The sequence below is a fragment of the Dreissena polymorpha genome, chromosome 5 (assembly GCF_020536995.1).
Source record: "Dreissena polymorpha isolate Duluth1 chromosome 5, UMN_Dpol_1.0, whole genome shotgun sequence".
In the NCBI taxonomy this organism is placed as follows: Eukaryota; Metazoa; Mollusca; class Bivalvia; order Myida; family Dreissenidae; genus Dreissena; species Dreissena polymorpha.
In genome coordinates, this window is record NC_068359.1 from 38,523,746 (window position 1) to 38,545,746 (window position 22,001).

At 33.1% G+C, this 22,001-nt stretch overlaps 2 protein-coding genes across 3 annotated transcripts in view; both read right to left on the reverse strand.

The window, feature by feature from the left end:
* LOC127831165 (histamine H1 receptor-like) overlaps nucleotides 1–19,390 on the reverse strand; it is a 37,635-nt gene extending 18,245 nt beyond the window's left edge. The window contains exon 1 of the mRNA XM_052356159.1: nucleotides 19,334–19,390. Coding sequence (XP_052212119.1) covers nucleotides 19,334–19,375 — 42 coding nt within the window. The 5' untranslated portion in view covers nucleotides 19,376–19,390. The remainder of the gene's footprint in view (nucleotides 1–19,333) is intronic.
* The window catches only part of LOC127881652 (adiponectin receptor protein 1-like), a 503,063-nt gene that overhangs the window by 447,917 nt on the left and 33,145 nt on the right, over nucleotides 1–22,001 (reverse strand). The gene's annotated exons all lie outside the window — the stretch shown is intronic.

Consider the following 22,001-nt stretch of genomic DNA (forward strand, 5'->3'; position numbering starts at 1 on the left):
GATAATTGCAGTGTGATGGTTTTTAGTTGTTCGGGTAGCGAACAGCTAATGTTGTTACTGAAAATTTAAAGTCAGTTCAGCTTATCTACGGAAAGCCTACTACCCGCCACACCTGCCGTATCCGCGCGAGAAAGAGTTGTATAATTTATGCAAGAGGTTTGAATTCTCCAACTTTATTCATTTACAAATGGAAACATTATGTGAATATCGTGTTAAATGGAATATTTTTGAACGGAGACTATATAGAAAAGAATCAATAAACAATGTTTGTATTATACGTGTCGCGGAAGAAATTATTTATGAATGATTAAAATAGTCCACTATCTGCTGCGTCTTAATGACGTAGTATAGTTCATTCATAATCTGAGGTTATTAATAGATACAGGAAAACAACGCAATAGTATAAGGTTACGCTTGTTTATTTTATTTATTCTCAATTTATAAAACGTTGAACAAGAGTTCAACAATAACTTCAGGGATACGATAGTGAACAACAAAAATGCTTCGTTATCGCTTAAACCGAATATAAAAAACAATTAAATATAACAAGAATTATCTGTTTCGTATTCTCGTTCATGCTTGTACAGCGAGGTTATATTTGATATTTCTGGGAAACGTTCTTTTGTTCTCAACAGATAGCGGCGATCTTTTGTATTTACGGGTGCTAACAAGGCAATAGTAGAAGGTTATGCTTGTTTATATTCACAGTTCTCAATTTATAAAACGTTGAACATGAGTTCATCAATTACTACATGTATACTATAGACAACCTCAAAATGCTTTATAATCGCTAAACCCGAATATTAAAAATAACTAAATATAACAAGAAATATCTTTTAAAAAGGTAGTCGGCGTAAATGCTGACTTTGAAATAACGTTTGCAATTTACGTTTCTAAATAAATAAACTGAAAAAAAAGTTGAACTTTTATGGATTTTTCACTTGTAAGTCGCACATTTACCGCATGAAATGTGTGTTATCATTGTCAAACCACAAATTAGTGTAAGTAGATAAAAATTATACTACGGGAGTGCACATCATATGTGTCCTCACAAGCCTTATTATGAGTATATTTCTTCACTATTGAAATATATGGTATGTTAATATTTGATTTAAACACAGTTTTCTTTCGACACATTTAAATCACACTTTCATAGCCGCGTCATGCGAAAATGGGTCTTATGCGTTTCGGCCAGCATATCTTAAACCAAACACGTGCATTTGCGCAGTCTGTTCAGAGGCGATGCTGTTCGCTCAATGTGTTATGGTCTCATTATGTATCTCCTGACAAGGCTTTGGGGTGTGCAGCTGAGTGGGCGTTATATATGGAATAAGACCCATCTTCGAATGACGAGGGTCATTAAAAATCTCATTGCGAATTGCAAATGGCACATAATAGAACAATGCTTTTCGATACAAAATTGAATTCAAAATAGCAAACTTGTAAATAAGGGCAGCCTATCCAGGCGTTCAGTAACGATTTTCAGACGTGCTGACCGAGTACGGCAAAGGTTTTGGTTGGATAATTAAACGATTTTCCTCTTATCGTGACACCATACTATTTCGGTAATGTTTGTTTTCTCATCTTGAAAGCAAAACTGTGTTTATCGATAGTCAACTATATATTCCCCGGTTTATAGTGAACGAGTACTGACCCTGAAATTATGTGAGATGGGTTTTAATGCGTAATTGAAACTGGGCCACAATTTGTGTCGTATGAACATACAGAGCATAGTCCGGAATTCCTTACACACACTGAACAGTGTTACATCCATTGCGCTGAGCACAGACACGGTGATGTAGCCAAAGTTCAGAGGTTTTATCTCGAATCAGCCTATAAAATATTCGAAAATATTCACGCGTGCCTGCTGGCGTTATGTAAAAGTCATTTAAGGTGAAAAGCTGGGTAAAACAGCTATGCCGAAAAAGCGCATTAGTGCTCTATATCTATGTTTAGGTCAGAGTTGTTGACACCGTGTGAACTGCTAGGGTAACAAGTAATGCATAAACAACAAAGTACGGGTCAAGAGGGCTGTCTTTATGACTACCTAATTCGTGAGTAAAAAATATTGCTCGCAGATTTATTTTTTATTTATTTTCATCAATTATCTTATTGCATATTTTGAATTTGTATATGGTGTCAAAAATCAGAAGTATTGTACAGGGAATTTTCATCATGAAATAATATTTTTAGTGAGATAGGTATTCGATATTCCAACAATATTCATTTAATATGATGGTGATTGCAAATTGTCTTTTTTTATATTCAGTTCACATTACAAAGTGCAAACAAATCTCGACCCGAGCGTTATGACACACTCTTTATAAATTTGAATGGCATGTGTTCATTTCAATCTTGCGATTAATTTTGAAAAATGAGTTGCGTCTTAAATTATGCAATAGCGAACAACTTCAGTGCCTTCAGCGCTTTGATTACATTACCGTTGGCTCCATGTTCAAATGAAGAAAATAAGAAAACCAGAAAAGTGATATATACTAATATAAAATATGATTATGTAATTTCGCTCTTACACAGAGCAGGAATGACTTTTAAAGCAGAAATATTATTTAATGAAGATTTATGACATGACTAATTGCCACACCAAATTTCAAAGAAAAACTAATAATTATATCCACTGAGTGCTTTTGAATTAGAAAAATTCAACTCATTTTGCTGAGTACTCTCTAACAACAAATGTATTATCCATTTAATCTGTAAGTTCTCTTGCACTAAAAATATTGAATATTTTTTAAATAATGGAGCATTCTAGAATAATTCATTATATGTCAGTCAAGTAGATGTGAGAATGCTAGCATGTGTTGGTTTTATAGTTAGGCTTCATTGAGCAAATGTTATTTCTCCTTATGGCACATGCACAACACTTAAAACTTGCCCAGGTGTATTGCGTTATTTAGAAAACTACTTCGAAGTCAAATTTCAACTTTTGGACCCACCATTTTGCCAGGAACAACAATATGGAAAAGTATTAAACTGCTTACAGGTCGTATTGTGCATGTGACTACTTGAATATGGGACCTTTGACTTATGCAACCACTTTGAATACCCCCACCCCGAGAGTTTTCACTCTATTTTGATATTGTATTAAGCAACTTTTGCTATAAGCGACCAGCAACCGCTAATTTCCATGTATATTGATGTCCAAAGCTTGGATTTTAGCAACCATTTGGGGTTAAAATTGGAAAATCTGTTGACCATTAAGGGACAAACTTGATAGCCATTTTATCGCCATCAAAGTAAAGCCGCTTCAGCTGTCAAGATGCCATAAAACAACACTGTCTTGCTAATAAAACTGGCTTCTTTGTCTAGCGATCAACATGGTAAGCCAATCATGTAATGGAGTGTGTAAATTTAAGCTAAGCCTTTTTCATCTTTTACAGAGAACGAAGGAGGACTAAAAGGTTAAGTACACTAGCTGATGCTCTGATATTAAACATATGTTAAAAGAATAGTAAGTGCCAATTTGCAATTGTATTTACTCGGCCTAAGCTTTATAACAATTAATACATTTTTCTAGTTTTTTTTCCGCAAAAGGCCGAGTAGTAATGATAGACCAACTTCCAGTACATATCCAAAAAAAAAATGGCGATCATTTGTTTGTTGATGTTTACAAAATTCTTCAACACATATCCACTCTACATTCTTACAAGGAAGGCTCTTGCACTTGTCTGCTTTCAGATGAATTATGTGGAATACATTTATCATGATCACAGTCATGGATGTAATATAAATTATTCTTGCAATCATTCATGTTAAGCCTTTACCACCGAGCGACGCACTTTAACATGTTTGAAATCTCTTAGAAAATCAAATTAAATTATAGACCTCTCTCCTCGATTAAAATTTTAATGGCTTCATTTCCATCCCTAAGATTCTGATGAGCAGCAAACTGCATTAAAACCTGAACAGCCTGCGAGTTACTCGCAGGCTTTTCTAGTTTAATGCTATTTGCATGTAGTAATTTTGACTTCTCTCTGAGTGGGAAAGGGTTTATATAACAGTCTTATTCTGAGTTACCAATGTGGGAAACTTAACATAGTTTCACATAATAATTAAAAGAAGATTTGGGTTTGGAATCAAATTAAAATGTAATATTGCAATGCTAAAATTCGAGAACAAAGTCATATGTCAATCATTTTCATGCCCAACTTTAAGATGGTCAAGGTGATGTGGTTTGTTAGTTTTGGTTGAACGGTCACTAGGTCTGTCTGCCGGTGTTTCAATGTCTGTCTGCCAGTGCTTTAACTTGCTAAGCCCAATATTATTCATCTAACTTAAAACAAATTCATGAACATGTTGGCTGCATAAATATTTTCTCATGTTGCTGAGTAATTTCCCTTGAACATTAATTCTTTATGTTCAGATTTCAGCTGAGCAGTCTAGCGTTGCGAATGTTTTACCACCCCACCCCCTTCATACATATTAAGACAACATGTTCCGACATTCGTTTAAAACCATGCCTGTTCTATAGTTTACTAAAAGGTTGCAATTAAACCTCTGTTGGGCTAAAACTTTATAACCATCACCTATACCCTGATCGCTCTTTTATAACAAAAGTTGCTAACCAAGTGTAATTGTTAACACCTTATCAGTGACAAAATCTATCGATACTGTCATGTTCTCATGCTATTGTGTATGACTGTGATTACTAATTAATACCCATGCATGTGTTGTTTCTTTTACTAGTATGTGGCTGCTGAAAAAAGCTGTCAGCTTTTTTATCCCGTGCCACAGGCGGGGGGATATAGAATCGGCCTTTAATTTCCGTCCCCCTGTCAGTCTGGCCTTCAGTCTGCCCGGCCATCTGTCAGTCCGTCTGTCTGTTACAAACAATATTTTAGGCTGGAGATATCAGTTCAACGAATTTGCTTGTTCTTTATTACGTTATTAATAGTCCATGACTGTGTTATACCAACCACACTTCAGATAAGCACAGGCAAAATAGCTTATCAATTAACAAGTTTACACAGGGACTTATGCAAATAAATATATATGTTTGTAAAGGTCCCTGGTTCACACAGACCTTGAAAAGTGCTTGAAAATCAAGGTTTGCCTTTAAAAGTGCTTAAAAACGATCTGGAGTGCTTACAAGTGCTTATTTAACAAAGCCTTAAAAGGTGCTTAGAAATGCTTTAATCTGCTTGAAAATGATATTATCACAATTAAAAGTGTTGAAAACATTAATTCTTTCCAAGTTTTGAGATAAATTCACGCCATATCGATCCGATGATATTGATCGCTCCTCCTATCTGAGGAGATACCCGCTGTTTGTGTACGGTCTTTCTGGTACGGGTTTTGATGGGTACACGGAGAGTCCGTGATGGGAACTATTAACAGGCTACAACACTAATTTTCATTAGAATCTACTTCGAGGTCAAATAAAGAAAACACCCCAACATGCTTGCAAGAAAATGTGTTTTTAAAAAGACTTTGGTTAATCCGTACCATTGTATAGTAGAGGTTTCTAAGACTCGGACAAGATGAAAGCAATGTCAAACAAATATTAACTTGCCAGAATGGGCACTCACGAGCTGTCGAAAGAGCACAAGTTACAAAAGAATTCTGGTTTGTTCAATCTTAAACATATGCAATTTTACATAGTTAAATATCCTCACACAAATAAACAAAAGTGTGTTTAAATTTATTTAAACACCTGATATAAACACAAGCATTCACTGATTTTCACGTTTTCAATCGTGTTGAATTTAAATTCCATATACCCAAATGTCAACTATTTGACATCATACACAAAATGTAATAAATTAAAGTGTTATTAAATTTACATTCCTACAATTTAAAATTTATGAATTATAATATTTCGTAACATGCATTTTTCCTGCAATTTAAATTTATAATGCTGCGATTTAATGCTACAAATGCAGTTGATACTTCATAATTTAATAAGGACTACTATGTTTAATAACCCTGAGTTGTTATGTATATACAATGAGGAAATGTCATAAAAAGTACTTAAAGACATTTAAAGTTGCAAGTAGAAAAAGTGCTTGATGTTCATGTGTTTGACCTTGAAAGTGCGTACGTATTTGAAAAAGCCTTATTTGGTAATAAACATGGAGTTTGAAGCTTATGAAACACATTTATTGCAATGTTGGGTAGAAATCATACACAAGTTAATCTCAGGTTTATAATAAGCATGAATTATGGACTGAAATGAAATATAAAAAAAGTATGTCCTACCACAAGGTCAAATGTACCAACAATTTAGCAAAATGTTTCAATTTTGGCAAGAAAAATGATGGCCTGTATGCCATGGAATGATATACAATTGTTCTTTTAAAGCCCAGCGCCTTTTCCCAATATTTGTTGGCAAACTAGGTCTGTCGAGTTTAATTTTTTACCAAATTACCATAAGTATTGTGGAATTATTTCTTGAATTATTTACAAAAAGCTGTTATAACTGACTGTTTTCGCTCTTAAATCCCTATCACCAGCGAATTTGCAGACCAATGTTTCAGGGAATTCAATAGTTTTTGAAAACCAGGAGTCAAATGACCCTGTGCTTAAAAATTTCAGGTGTCAAAATTCAGGAGTCAAAATACTGAAATCTAAATGCTTTGTTTATGGATATTATTTGATTGCTCTACAAATATTGCTTTTTATAACTTTTAGTATATCTTGCTCATCTAAATAGTAAAAACTTTTTCTATAATAAAACATACCGGTAGTTTCATGGTAACATTTGCATCAAAATGATGCAAGGAAGATACTTTCGAAGAGTCAAAAGTGACAAAATTGCAATTTGCTTGAATCAAACAGCAGGATTCTGCTTCAATTAACCCTTTGCATGCTGGGAAATTTGTCGTCTGCGAAAATGTCGTCTGCTGAATTTATAAAATTAGCATTTTCTTCCATTTTTTTTCAAAGAATACTATCAGAATAGCAAACAGTTTGGATCCTGATGAGACGCCACGTTCTGTGGCGTCTCATCTGGATCCAAACTGTTTGCAAAGGCCTTTAAAATTCGGTTCCCGCACTGAAAGAGTTAAAATCCCTGGTGTTTTATGACTTATTCACCACAGGAACTTTGGAGTTATGGTCCTTGATTTATCGGAAATCTCCCTATAACCTTCACCAAGAATGTTATTTATCATTAATTACACAAGTTTTCATCCCTCCGACCGAGTTTTTATTCACTTTTCACTATCTTATCTCTTATCTGACTTATCTCTTAAATTATTGCTGCAATAGTTGTACAATAATGATTATTATTCTTGATTTAAAGCACAAATTTTAAAAATTGCAATCTGAAAATAGACAACTCTGATAAGGGTTGTTTCATCTGAGAGAAATATTCGATATGGCTAATAAGTTCAATTTCCTGTTCATATCTTCTAAACAATGAATACAATATTTGTGCACAGCAAATGAAAATCAAACCTTTTACTTTATTGTTTGCATGTAAAACATGTCCTTGCAAGACTATTTCTGGCTATGTTTTAAAAGACAGAACAAAATAAGACATATGATAATATCAGCTCGCCACTTAACAGGCTGAACTTTATTTTTTTAAACAATTTTAAATTTTTAATATTGTGCAACATTCACATGAAATTTTTTCTTGTTTAGGGAAAAATGTATAAGCAGTTCTTGCACGTATCATTCACAAACAATGGCTACTTTGTTTAAGAACTTGAGTTCATGAACTCATTTACATAAGCAGGGGATGCAAGAGATATAAAGGTATCTTCTCAGAGTGCAAAAAGTTGTTTGTCATGCTTTATCACAAATAAATTAAAATAGTTTGCTAAGTAGATCATGAAATTGAAGGATTTCAATTTTATTTAACATTAATTGATAGTTTAAGCTATGCGTTTTATATTTGACTAAAAACTCTACTTCTTCACATTTAGTACAATAGGTAAATGTTTGCATGGAGAGCGGTCATTGACTTTAAGATAAGTTGCAATCAGACTCATTGAGTCTCTTTGAAATGTCTTACGAATATCAGCGTAATAAAACGCATTAACATACAGATAACAGTTTCGTACTACTTCGCTGAAAATAAAATGGAACATGCTTCCTCGAAGCGCTATATCAAATAGCAACATACCGTATATTTCAATTGTCAATAAAAATGTAATGCAAAATACATAACATGCCATGTGAGAACACATAGTATGATGTGATGTATCATTTATATATACATACAAAATATGCAGTTTGAACTTACTTTTATATGTTTTTATTCAATATTTCCAAAAAAATTTGCCGAGGCGCCACACCGATTTTTAAGTCCCACCTGTTTTGATACCTTGGCTGGATGAATACTGTTCCTATAATGTCATAATTGTGCAAAAGTGGATTTGGAAATTTGATTATGTACTTTGTATTTATTTACAAACTGCATACATATGCATTAATATTTTTATACATAAATATGCCATACACTACATAACAAACAATGCATGTGATGGATAAGGGAATTACAACTCAAAAAATACAACAACAATTTAACCTTTGTTTTTAGTATAATTATTTAGAAATGTAAAATCCCAACCTTTATTTTCTAGGAAAGGATATACGCCAAATATATTTTTGAAGATATTTCGTAAAAAAAAAATGAAAAAAATGCACTCACTCTGCTCCAACAGTCCTTCATTTCGTAACTGTAATTTTATGTTACTTGTTCTGGCTGTAACTTTCGAAAGGATGGCGGCGTTATATAATGACTTGTCACATATGAGTTATTATGTACATGACTCATGCCTGAAGTGGTAAATGGTTGGTTGTATTGTTAAAATTATTGTATAGTTAAAATGTTAAAATTATTGTATTGTTAAATTTATTGTACTATTAAAATGCATGCATGGTACCTAAAGAAATGTTAAACACTAGATTGGAATTACTGCGTATGGAGAAGAACCTTATAAGATCTCGATCGTTTGTTGTCATCCTTTTTTGGAACAACGTGACTCTGTTGTAACTGTATATGATATGCAAATGTATGGCATGTTTGTTGGTGAAGTAAATTATGTTTAAATAAATGGTGAATGGTTTTTTAAGTGATGTCTAATTTAGATTAACATTGACAAAGGTAACCTTTAGCTTGTTAGCTATTATGTTCAAACCGGCAAGTGATCAATCGGAAACTAACATATCCCGAATGATAAAACTATGCATGAATTTCACTATGGTGATACTCAATAATTGAAATATAAAGTAAGCTACAACTTGACTAATTGAACAAAATATATGAAGCAGTAATATTCAGAGTAATAAAATCTCAACTGTATCTAATTTCCTTACCTAGAACTGGGAAGACAATTAAATTGTAATATGAGCAATATGAGTACTACATCAAAGGATAGACATTCTTATATGATTTTTCTTTATTTTCATGTAATGAGGTTCATAAATCCTAACTTTATGATGAGATTTGCAGATCAAAGGGTCACTGATTTCTTTTATTGGTAAAAGAACAACTGATGTTTTCATGGTACCTTGAGTGATATCGGACCAAAGATTTTATTGAGCAGGTATTGCACTAGCTTTATATAGTGCATTGAGGCAGCTTACTAATTACCTTCAATTAAAAGACAATTACCTGCAAGAAATTGTACACAAACAAATAAACCATTGTTTATGACAACATTTCATGGATGAAACCGATGGGAGGTATTGAATATTGTTTTGTTTTTCTTAATCACGTAGTGACACATCAGACACAATTTGTATGCCCCCCTTCCAAGAAGAGGGGTATTTTGTTTTGCTGAATGTGGGTCTGTTGGTCTGTCTGTCTGTATGTCTGTCGGTATACCAGTATGTTTATGATCAATAACTGGCCAAGGCATTGTCCATTTGGCTTGATACTTCACATGTACATTGGCCTTGGACAGTAGATGACCCCTATTGAAGTTGGGACCACTTGGTCAAAGGTCAAGGTCACTGTCAGAATAAGAGTGAAAATCGTTTCTGATCAATAACTCGTCAACAAATTGACCGATTTGCTTGATACATCACATGTGCACTGACCTTGGACAGTAGATGGCCCCTAATGGAAAACAAATCTTCTGTCTTCTGTATAACTTAGAATATTACAATTGCCAGTTTAAGAAATGTTTATGTTTATTTGACTTTTATGATGAATGTATTCAATTATGACTGAAGGTTTAATGTTATATTTATACAGAATGCAACACATTTTTAAACCTTAGAAAGTTAAAAGTGTTGTGTACCATTTACTTTTGGCTGTTGAAATTTCACAGTGCACTTTTAGCTGTGTTTGGAATCGTGGGAAAGACATGCCTTAATTATTTCTCCAAAAGTACATCTTCAGCAGTATAAACACTTTGGAAACTTAAATTATTTTGTTTCAAGGACATATCAGAGATTGCATAAGGCTTTCATAGGGTTGGATTATGCTTTTCTTCTTGTAGATATAGGTTTTCCAAATAATGACAGTTTATCTGGATGTTAAGGTATTAAGATTTCCAGCATAAGTTTATCAGATTGTGCAGGACGCTTGAACAAAACGAGTAAGGAAAAAAACAAGCCCTTTAACTGGAAACAAACCAGTAAATACGTTCATGCAATTAGTAAAAATGTATTAAAATTACCCAAAAAGTTAATAAAATCCGTGCTGATTCAGAAGGATACTTGCATAAAGGAAGCTAATGCCACTTTTCAAAATTATTTGTTAGGAAGCACTTTAGAATTTGTTCAGTACACAATTTGTCAAATACAACTTAAGTGCATAATATGTACAACAAACATATTGGCAGCAACAATCAAGTTAAGGAAGACTGTGAATTTCTTTACAATAATTTTACTGCACATTGGCATTTGCAGATACATATACATGTAATGTGACAGTGCAATGTGTGATCATGAGATTTGCCAGATCAGTGAATTGAGATGAGGCATTGAAAATGTAACTCTTTTCATTCAGTTGTTGTTTTCTCACAATTTCTTCTTTATTGATTTATTTTTGTACTTTTGAAGATCATGGTGTTCATCACTTCCCGATGATTCAACTAAAAATAAACAGTGTACTTTAATGGGTGACTATGGTAAAACATGTTGACATTTTACTTGGGGAAAAATAGTCCAATATCTTAATCTATTTGATGCAATTCATCCTTCTGTACTTGTAGGCCAATTAAATCATATGCGCTACTAGCTTCCGTATTAACAATGAAAAGTAAGCCTTTAGCCTTAATGAAGATGTCACCAATGAAGATAAACTGAAAGAGGTAAGGTTTTATAAAGATTGCCAAAGAAAAACATGATGTGGAGGGCAATCAAACATTTAATGAAGATAAAAATGAGAGGGCCAAGATGGCCCTTGTTTGTTCACCTGAGAGGAGTCAGTTCATTCAATCTTTACCAAACATCAAACTTGACCTAGATATTGTCCAGACAAACATCCTGGTCAAGTTTCATCATTATTGAACCAAAACTCTGGCATATGGAGTGATTTTGTTTTTGTAAGATTTGACCTGGTAGCCTATATTTTGAGTTAACCCCCCCCCCCCCCCTTACCAAACATCAATCTTTGCTTACAAAAATAAATAATATGACCAAGATTCAGAAAATCTGAAACAAAATTGTGACCTCTAGAGTGTTTACAAGGATTTTGTAAAATATAATGAAAATTGGGACAATTTAAGGGCACTAATTATGGCATTAATTATGTGATATATATATAAAACCAATCTTTACACCAAGTTTCATGATGATTGGGCAAAAAAATGTGACTTCTAGAGTGTTCACAAGCTTTTATATTAATATAAGAAAACTGCCCCCCCCCCCCCCCCCCCCAACCGGCCATGTTATTCAACTGACCAGAACTATTTTCAAACTCAACTCTCATATCAAAGAAAAAACAATTCTGACCAAATTTCATGAAAATTGGGCCAAAATGTGACTTCTAGAGTGCTCATATGTTTTCACTATATACATATAGAGAACAATGCCCCGCCCACTGGCGGCCATGTTTTTTCACCGATCTGGACATTTTCAAACTCATCCGAGATATCAATAAAACCAATGTGTTGACCAACCTTTATGATGATTGGGCAAAAATTGTGACTTCTTGAGTGTTTACAAGGTTTCTCTATAGCCAAATAAGGAAAACTGCCCCGCCCACTGGCGGCCATGTTTTTCAACGGACCGAAACCACTTTTGAACTTAACCAACATATTATTAAGACAAACATTTTGACAAAGGTACATGAAGATTGGGCATGAAATGTGACTTCTACAGTGTTTACAACTTTTTTCCTTCTTTTGACCTAGTGACCTAGTTTTTGACCCGGCACGACCCAGTTTCGAACTCAACCGAGATTTCATTGAGACAAAGCTTCTGACCAAGTTTCATAAAGATCGGACAATAAATGTGGCCTCTAGAGTGTTTACGAGCAAATGTTAACGGACGGACGGACGTACGACGGACAAAGACCGGTCAGAAAAGCTCACCTGAGCAATCAGGTGAGCTAAAAAAAGCCATATGCATAGAATAATGACCCCCAAAATATCATATATTATGTAAAGAAAACACACTAAAGGAACTCCATGAACATGGAAGAAATGCCATAGAAAAGAAATGATTTTAGACCCAAGTAAATGCCTCCAACATACAAGAAACCCCTGAAGACAGACCATATACAATACAGAAGAAGTTATCTTAAAGAAATGCGTTATCATAGAAAGATACCCCCCAAAAAGCAATAATTGTAGAATAACTATAAACTGTAATTTTCTTGTGTAAAGCATTACTCGAAAAGTAATGAATGGATTAAAATGAATTTAAATCTTTTATTGATAATAGGCTTAATGAGAGAAAGTTCGGAGCTAAAGTACTAAATACTGGTTTGGTAGTTAAGTGTAGAGATGAAATAAATTATGAAAGTGTTTTAACCAATTTATGCCTAGCGTCCAGAAAAAAATGCCTTGGCAAACAGCGTAGACCCAGATGAGACGCCTGATGCGGCGTCTCATCAGGGTTTGCACTGTTTCCTTAAAGGAATTTCTGTAAGAAATATTCTAAATATAGAAATAACTATATTGGACATCCCTAATTTTGGAAATAAATTGATCCACTTTAGAAGGATGGGAGAGTCCACTAGGCATAAATGGGTTAAAAAAACACATGACATACAGCAGAGCCGGTTCAGATGTCTTAAGTTGGACCTTGCCGTATGTTAGCACTTGGGATGTTGAGTCAGTGTTTGTTTCACCATTTTGGGAATAAGCCCGGGTCCCTTTGAATTGGGAAGATTTGCGGCGTTTTGGTTAAAATTGGGGAATAAGTATTGTTACTGTTTTTCTAAAAAAAATGCTTTAAATTGAGAATAGAAGTGCTTTTCAGTATTATTTTTTAATAAGGGTGAGCTGATATGGCTGGATAGGAGATGACCAAAATGTTGAAATCTAAAAAAAAATTGAAACCTTCAATAGGGAATTTTTAGGTCACATTTGGGTAAAATATATACTTTTTTCAATTGCGAATGGGGCTGAATACCGGACCCGATTTTTAACCAAAAAAAACATTTTGAGTTATTGCTTGCTGGTTATATATAGGCCTCTTGCCCAGCTACGCTGTATATTTTCTGAATATAGTCGGAATATGGTACTCTTAAGTATAAATACAAGGTAATTATGTATAAGGATGCAACTTTTTCCACAACTTATCACATATGTCAAAAGATCTAGTACATACTAGTTTAATCCATTCAAATAAGTATTTTATTGCTCTATGAAACAGAAGTAAAAAGACATGAAAAAGCCCAATCTACGTTTTGGTTGTTCTATATATATTCCAGAGTTCTTGATATTCTGTGTCAATTGTTACAACCTTTGTGTGTGTATTCCCCTGACAAATCATTGTACAACTTTAAGGCGATTAATTTAAACTTTGTCTTCCAGTCATTTCATTTCCACATTCATCACAAAATGTGTCTGAAGTCTTTGGTGTATGCAAAACACAATAATTGTTCGGGGAGACACTCCCACAAGTTTACAGACTTGATGCTATTCATGAAAATATTTTCTTTTTTTCAAGTGTGCTATGATCATGAAGGTGGAGTGTAACCTTAGGTCTTTAAGGAGTGTACATTTTGTATACCATGTCGTTGAATTATCATTACCAATAAATACATAAATATTATAAGGATCGTTGTCTGAAGCCAGAAAATATTTACTTCAGGCAATATAAGATTTGCATATTTACATGCACTTGTTCTTGTCAACATGTTTGTATAAAGCTGCATTGGTGGCATGATAGTCTACATGAAAACAAGTTTTTTCATGGCCCCAAAGGAGGGCCTATAGTGATCGGACGTCCGTCCGTCTGTCTGTCTGTCTTTCCTTCACACTTTGCGTTTAGGTTTAGAAAAATGCTCATAACTTCTGTCGCTTTAGATAGCAACTTGATATTTGGCATGCATGTGTATCTCGTGGAGCTGCACATTTTGAGTGGTGAAAGGTCAAGGTCATCCTTCAATGTTAAAGGTATAAAAAAAACAAATCCAAGGGAAGTAATAAGCTTCAAAGGGAGATAATTATCTGTACTTCCCGAATAATAATATATATATATATAAATCAAAGCGGCGCAGAAGGGGGCCTTGTGTTTCTGACAAACACATCTCTTGTTTAAATATTGTGTGCATTAGTTTTTTTACATTTAAAAAAGTTTTTTTATTTATCACATCTATATGTCTTTTAGTGCCTCAATGTTAATGTGCAAAAGTGTGCCTTCAATAGATTTTAAACTAAATGATTAATTGTGTCCCTCACATAGTAACGTCAGTATGCCTTACTTAAACTTGTGTTGTGCGCTCATAACCATTTATTTTGACTTTGTAGCTGTAGTGATCATCTACAGATATGTAAAAACAAATATCATCATTATTATCAGCATCATCAATCATTATCATCATCATCGTCATCTTCATCAAACATCATCATCCTTATAATGATCTTCACCAACATCGTCATAATTAGACTCAGCATCACTATAACATCCATTATTCATAATCATCATTACCATAGGCACACTGTTCCAATGCATGTCCAAGTGAAAATATATTTTAAGTAGAACAATTTTTTATCTCAGGTGACACACATCTCCCCATTTAAATATGATCTATATTTTATTTTTGAAAGGTTATAACAAAAGTACCTTTCTTCCCATTCAATATTTCAAATTATTTGAAAATTGAGATTCCAACAATAATGGCTAATCATTCCACTAAATTGTTAACTTAAATTGGCTAAGAAACCAACAATTGATGTGTGTCTAGTTAAATATTGTGTTTAACATTCTATAAGCGATGCTCTATGTATTCAATGGTACACAAAATACACCTCAGTGTGACATTGACCAAGGACACTACATTTGTGCAGTAAAATGTTTAATGCTGCTATAAATTGTCGTTTTGCTGTAATGTGTGTGTCACAATAATTGTTGCATGTCAACAACAAAGAGAAACACTGTACATTCAACATGGAACTAACTGGAGTCCTAAAATTACTGCAAGTACATGTAAAAAATATTTTTGAAAAGATGTCAGAGGATGGCTTGTTTAGATTTCTTTTTGTCCCAAATATTTTTTCAAGCAACTTTCTCAAAATGCTGTGATTATCAATCCCAAGAATAACATGTGGATCATAACCCTGCAACTACTGGAGATATTAAAATTACGGTACTCAACATGAATAGTTCCCAATAAACTCCTTGTGATCTACAATTTTTAAAGCTTGTTGCTGTAATTTTATAACTGTTGTTTAGCCCTCAGAAACGCACTTTGATGCATTTGAAGTCCTTAAGAAAATCAAATTAAATTTACCATAAGTCCTTTCTTTGTATATTAAAGTTTGAAACCCTTCATTTCCAACCCTAAGATACTGATGAATAACAAACAGCATAAAACCTGAACAGACTGTGAGTTACTCGCAAGCTGTTCTGATTTTATGCTGTTTGCACATAGCCATTTTCACTTTGCTTCTGAGTGAGAAAGGGTCAAGTTATCTAAAGCCCCCATGTTCTTTTTGTTCATTCAGTTTAAAATAAAAGGCCATTTTATTGGTAGAAAGTAATGTTCGAGATGTGATTCCGTGAAAGGAAACATGTCATACTGATAAAATTCTGTATACAATTAGGCTTGTCAGTATTATGTCAGAAAAGCCATTTATCTTTATGGGGATCATGCCCTGTAAGTAAATCAGCAATTAGGTGCCCAAATCAAATTATGTTTGCCAGAACTGGTAACAAACAGTTGCAGGCTGATGGTGGGTCTAACTTGCCAATTCTGTATGTGACAGTAGAACATTTTTTTACGAAAAGAATCCCTAAGTAGTCTTGTTGGTTACTTACAAAAAGTTGTTTGTAGGCAGTATTGTGAACAAATGAAATGCGTTAAAAAATAATAACCCTTTAATTATCTGCCATTTAAAAACAAAAAAATAAGTCGGCCAGAATAAGCCAGGTTACTGTGCAGTATACTAAATAAATGAATCAGTCTCTTAAACAAATCATCACATGTAACTGGAAGAAATGCTTTACACTTTCGACTATTCTGATTTTAAAATATTGAATTTGAAATATTTTTTGAAATTTGAAAATAAATGCACCGCCCACCCCACCCCGCCCCCTTTCTTGATATAAATATTTGGGGGGGAACAGAAATTATTTATTAAATGAAAAAAATAATCTCAATGTCCTTTAGTCATCTATGAAATTTTTATTTTAATATATTTTATACCAATAATTATAGTGTGCACATGAAAATGAAACTAAGTACAATAAATCCATAATTTAATAAGAAAAATTTATGGTGCTTACTCTGGACTTTGTCAACAAGTCTTTTTCATTATTTATATAGGATCTGGCACGAGTTGTCATCATAGCATATTTTATTAAACGAGTTCAGGAATTTTGTTAGTAAGCGAGCCTTTGGCGAGCTTACTAACGAATTCCCTGGACGAGTTTAATAAAATATGGTATGATATGACAACGAGTGTCAGATCTTTTTTATCACATGCTTTAAATGAGCAAATTAAATAAATATTTACGCAAACATAATGATAAATCTCGAATATCGTTTACATTTCCTGACGTCATTTGGAATGCCTCGGCTTTTACAAAGCAAAATAACAAAATGCGATTGGTTAATAAACGAAAACTAAGCCAATGAAAACGCTTTAAAATGTGCTATTTCACATGTGTAATATAAAAAATATGTAATGGTTGTATAACATTGGAAACAGGGTATAGCATGTCATAAACATTTTATGTGATTCCTTTAATTATTTTGTGACAGAGATAGTTCTTGCATTCTGCATTTGGCACTTACCTACAATGTCTATGGGGATCACTTATTATGATATTGCTATCTTCATTTGTAATGGAATGAGAAAGTGCAAAAAATGGAAAGAAAAAAAGGAATCCTAGGAGACAAAGATTTAGTACTTTTATTCTGCACTCCTGTAAAAGCACATGTATCAATAAAGGCGTTTTCATTTAAATCATTTCAATAATTTACTATATGTAGTTATGTTCTTAACAAACAATAAGTAAAGGGCAATAATTACACAAACACTACAGAAAGAGTTATGGTTCTTGCAACCTGAAGTTCTTCTCAATTTACTTTACCATATAGGAAGTTATAGTTTTATTTCCTTCAATACTAATGAATTCATGCCTTGTGCTTTAACAACTAACAAAGGGTTAGTTGGCAAGCCAATGGACAAGAACTACATAGTAAAACGTTTAGATTTCCTGGATCTTAAATTACCAAGAAAACCTATAGTCAGTAGTTTAGAAATGTGATTGAAATTGAAAGCTTTTATTTTCGCCTATTTATTTCACCATAGCTGAGAGATTTTAATTAAACGCTATAATTATTCTGTGAATTAGGTGATGTGCGGAGAATAAGAGGACTACTATCATCTCCCTGATTTAAGTGCTGTGTTGATGTGAAAAAGTGGTTGACATTTGTTAGCTTTTAATACTATTAACAAGGGAACAGTTTTGCAGTATTAAAGTAATGTTATATGCAGACCCCTTCAATACCTGTTTTCCCTGTACTGTGACCCATTAGACGATTTATAAACTTTTGCCTTTCTCGATTAATTATGCATCGGGTCTTTCGTATTGAATGTGTTGTTTGATTTGTTGATATTTTCTCAGTAACTAAAGGTTATTTCCTATTTATAATCAATTCCAAACATTATTTCGCAATTAAATTTCATATAGGGTGTGTGCAATAGATGTAAAATTAAAGCACTAATGGAACTTGCAAATTGTGTTTGTTTTAATACTGTTTGTTCTTCCAATTGTAATTATTCTGCAAAAAATATTTTATTTAAAAGCAAGTTTTTAACACCATAGAATCATTAAGTCCAAAAAGTCAGAGTCTCAGTTGAAACTTGGCATTTTTTTGTAAATTCTTGTCAAAAACAATTGAACATGCTTGTATAGTTCATGGTTTTCTTAGGATGTAAGATTATTAAAATTTGGGGAAACATTTAAAACTTTGATTCACAGATTTTTATTTATGTTTAATGAAACAGCTTTTACTATTTTTATAACACTATCATACAATATCTTTTTGATAAAGGATCTTTTTATATGCTACACAACTCTTGATACATGTATATGTCAACAATAAGATGTACTTATGTCCTTATTTTGTGCATTTCAAATCAAATTAAATGGCGATACTAATGTCTTTATTTCGAGCATCCCATTACAAATCAAATTGCAATATGTGTCTTTATTTTGTGCATTTCATTACATTAAATTATATTATAATACTTATATGCATGTCCTTGTTTTGTGCATTTCATAACAAATCATATAACAATAATTATTTCCTTCTTGAGTGTATTTTCTAATAAATTCACATTAAAATACTTGTGATTTAAACATATGTGTATTATTACAAATCAAATTACTATACGTCTTATTTTGTGCATTTCATAAACAAAAATAAAATAACAATATTTAAATCAATTGGATCCCTCCCTTACAAATGCCTATTTTGTCCACTTAAGTGCTTTTGATCCACTTAGATTGTTAATACATTCAACGGTGTGTTTTTTTTCACCATTTTGGGAATGGGGCCAGGTCCTATTTGATTGGGAAATATCTTTTTTTGCCTAAAATAGGGAAATTAATTTAATTGATTTTATGATCACAAATAATTTAAAATTGATAATAAAAGTGATTTCCATATTATATTGTCTATGGTTCAACTCATAGAGCTGGAATCGGATATAATTGACATTATTTTTTAACCTTCTTTTTTTGGAAAAATTCAATTGGGAATTTGCAGGTCCCATTCTATACATACTGTTTGGAGGCGTCGCTCGGTCCGCACCGCATGGAGCACCATTGCATTCCCGATGGTCGTGACAAGACAGAGGAGGGTGAGAACTACCCCGAGGGGTATCTCACGCCATAGTTCCTTTTTTGGCCCCAAGTCAGGGGACCAGGTCTCATTGCTGCTTCTGTTATCAAACAGTACCACATCCCAGTTAAAATCCACTGAATTGGTGCTCGATATGAAACTTTTATTCTCAAAGTGCAATGGATCGGTTACAGACATGTTGCTTGTATTACATTTCCCAGTTTTCATTACATCTCCTGTGCATAATTAATTAAATGCCGGAATAATATCCTATTTGATAGTTGAAAGTCCTCTCAGAGTTAGAGGTTTTGTTACCTTTCGTTAAGCTGAAGATTGCTGACTCTTTATATCAATATTAGTATCTATTATAACCACAAGAACTGTTCTTGAACATATAAATGTGTGTATTTGTTGTTTATTTTTGCAAATATTTTTAAAATCACCACAGCGAATGGTTTGTTTTTTTAAATACGTCTATGAATCTTAGAAATGTTAGTATTTTTCAACTGGACTATTTAAACACAGTTACTCCTTTAATTCATAATTTCCGAATTTAACAATCACGATGTAAAACGCATTCTTTAAAACATGAAGCAAACAAAACAATGTCTTATATTGAATTATGCTTAAGAAAGGCATAAAAAAGTCCCTCGTCATTCCCCAATGGATACAAATGTCAAACAAATGCATCAGAAATTGTTATTCCCCTATTGCTGCATACTTTCCAGTATCTCACATTGATAAGTAAATGTTATTTTATTTTGATAAAATCACACATTACGTTTATTTCATGAATGAAATATTCTCCTTCCCAGAACTGCCATCAACTGCAGGATAGATATTGCCTTCGCATTAGATTGGTATTGGAATTTCTCCGCCATTGCCTGTCCTACAGATCCCTTTATCTTCAAAGGTGATCCTTGCAAAGTATAGGAAACTATTTTTCCTGTGGTGGGCTTAAAAGAATCAAAGAACGGATTCCATATTACAGTGCAAACTGTCTTTGTGCCTCGGGAGCCTCACAAGAAAATAAAAGATTTAAAAAAGAAAATATCTTTAAAAAAAATATTTGTTGATTATCTTATTTCGAAAATAATGGTTGAAAAGTTATAGTTGTTAATAATTTAATTAAAAAAACAATGTTAAATTGTTGCTGTTGCTGTTTTTCAGTTGTTATTCCTTATTTTTGGCATGAAATTTTTGTTATGAAAGTGTATTGCATACTTATGTAGACAATATTTACTTCATGTTTAAACAGTTTATAATTCAATACGCAGGACATTTTCAATTGATTATTGTATGTCCTCACGTGGCAATTGTTATGTATTAAAGATGAATTTGCCATTCCCTTTTGAAATGTATGTAAGCATTTTATTAAGACGTATTAAAATCACACATTTATATCTCATTTTACTACATTTTGATGGAAAATTGAAGTAAGACTGTTTTTTAAAGGGACCTTTTTCACAGATGTTGGCATGTTTTGAAGTTTGTTATTAAATGCATTAAATTAATAAACAACAGAACTGAAGAGTTCAAGTATAAAACAAACATCAATTACATCTAACACATAATTAATAATAATAATTTCTAATGAGAGGGTATTGCGTGTTCAAAGGAAATGCATTTTTCTGCTTCTCTGTTAAGTACTGATGCAAGTCCATCAAGGTTTTAAAGGCACTTAATCACAGATGTTTGTGCATTTTTAAGTATGCCATTCAATGTGCTAACACTCACACTTAAGCAAAGTTGCAAACAATTATATTAACCTGAAAATCAATGTATATATATAAAGATGCCCCACTAAGCAATAACAGTGTACATGACTGAGGCTGAATGGTCTACTTCATGTTTGCAATGGAAAAACAGAAATAAAGTTCTAATAATGCATTTGTTTTGGCATTACAAACTGATAACTTTAAGAGAACTGTGTTCAAATGAGGACATCATACTGCTTGTGCACACAATATCTTTTTATGCCCCCGGATCGAATGATCGGGGGTATATTGTTTTTGGCCTGTCTGTCAGTGTCTGTGTGTGTGTGTGTGTTTGTGTGTGTGTCCCAAAACTTTAACCTTGGTCATTACTTTTGCAATATTGATGAAAGCAACTTGATATTAAATGGCATGCATGTGTATGTCATAGAGCTGCACATTTTGAGTGGTGAAAGGTCAATGACTGCCTTCAAGGTCAAATGTCAAACAAATCAAAGCGGTGCATTAGGGGGCATTGTGTTTCTGACAAACACATCTCTTGTTTCAATAGACATTTATTTAAAAATAACTTGCCAAACAAGTGGGGCTAGTTGTGTGCCTATCCCTTGATCACAAGTTTAAGTCATACTTTAAGGTCTATCGTCTAAATTTGAGCATGATACAATTTGTGCGGACTGTACCTACATAATTGAATCATACATTTTACAATAACATGCCTCTGATGTTAACTGTTTTGAGTTAATGTTTCTCAATTGATTTACTAAATATTGATGGAACATGCTCAGAATTTTTATTTTAACAATATATAGGCCAACATTGAATTTGGATAGTATTGGATTTTAAACAAGTTCACAGGATTTGGCATAGACATTTGTATGTTGATAACTTATTGGAAG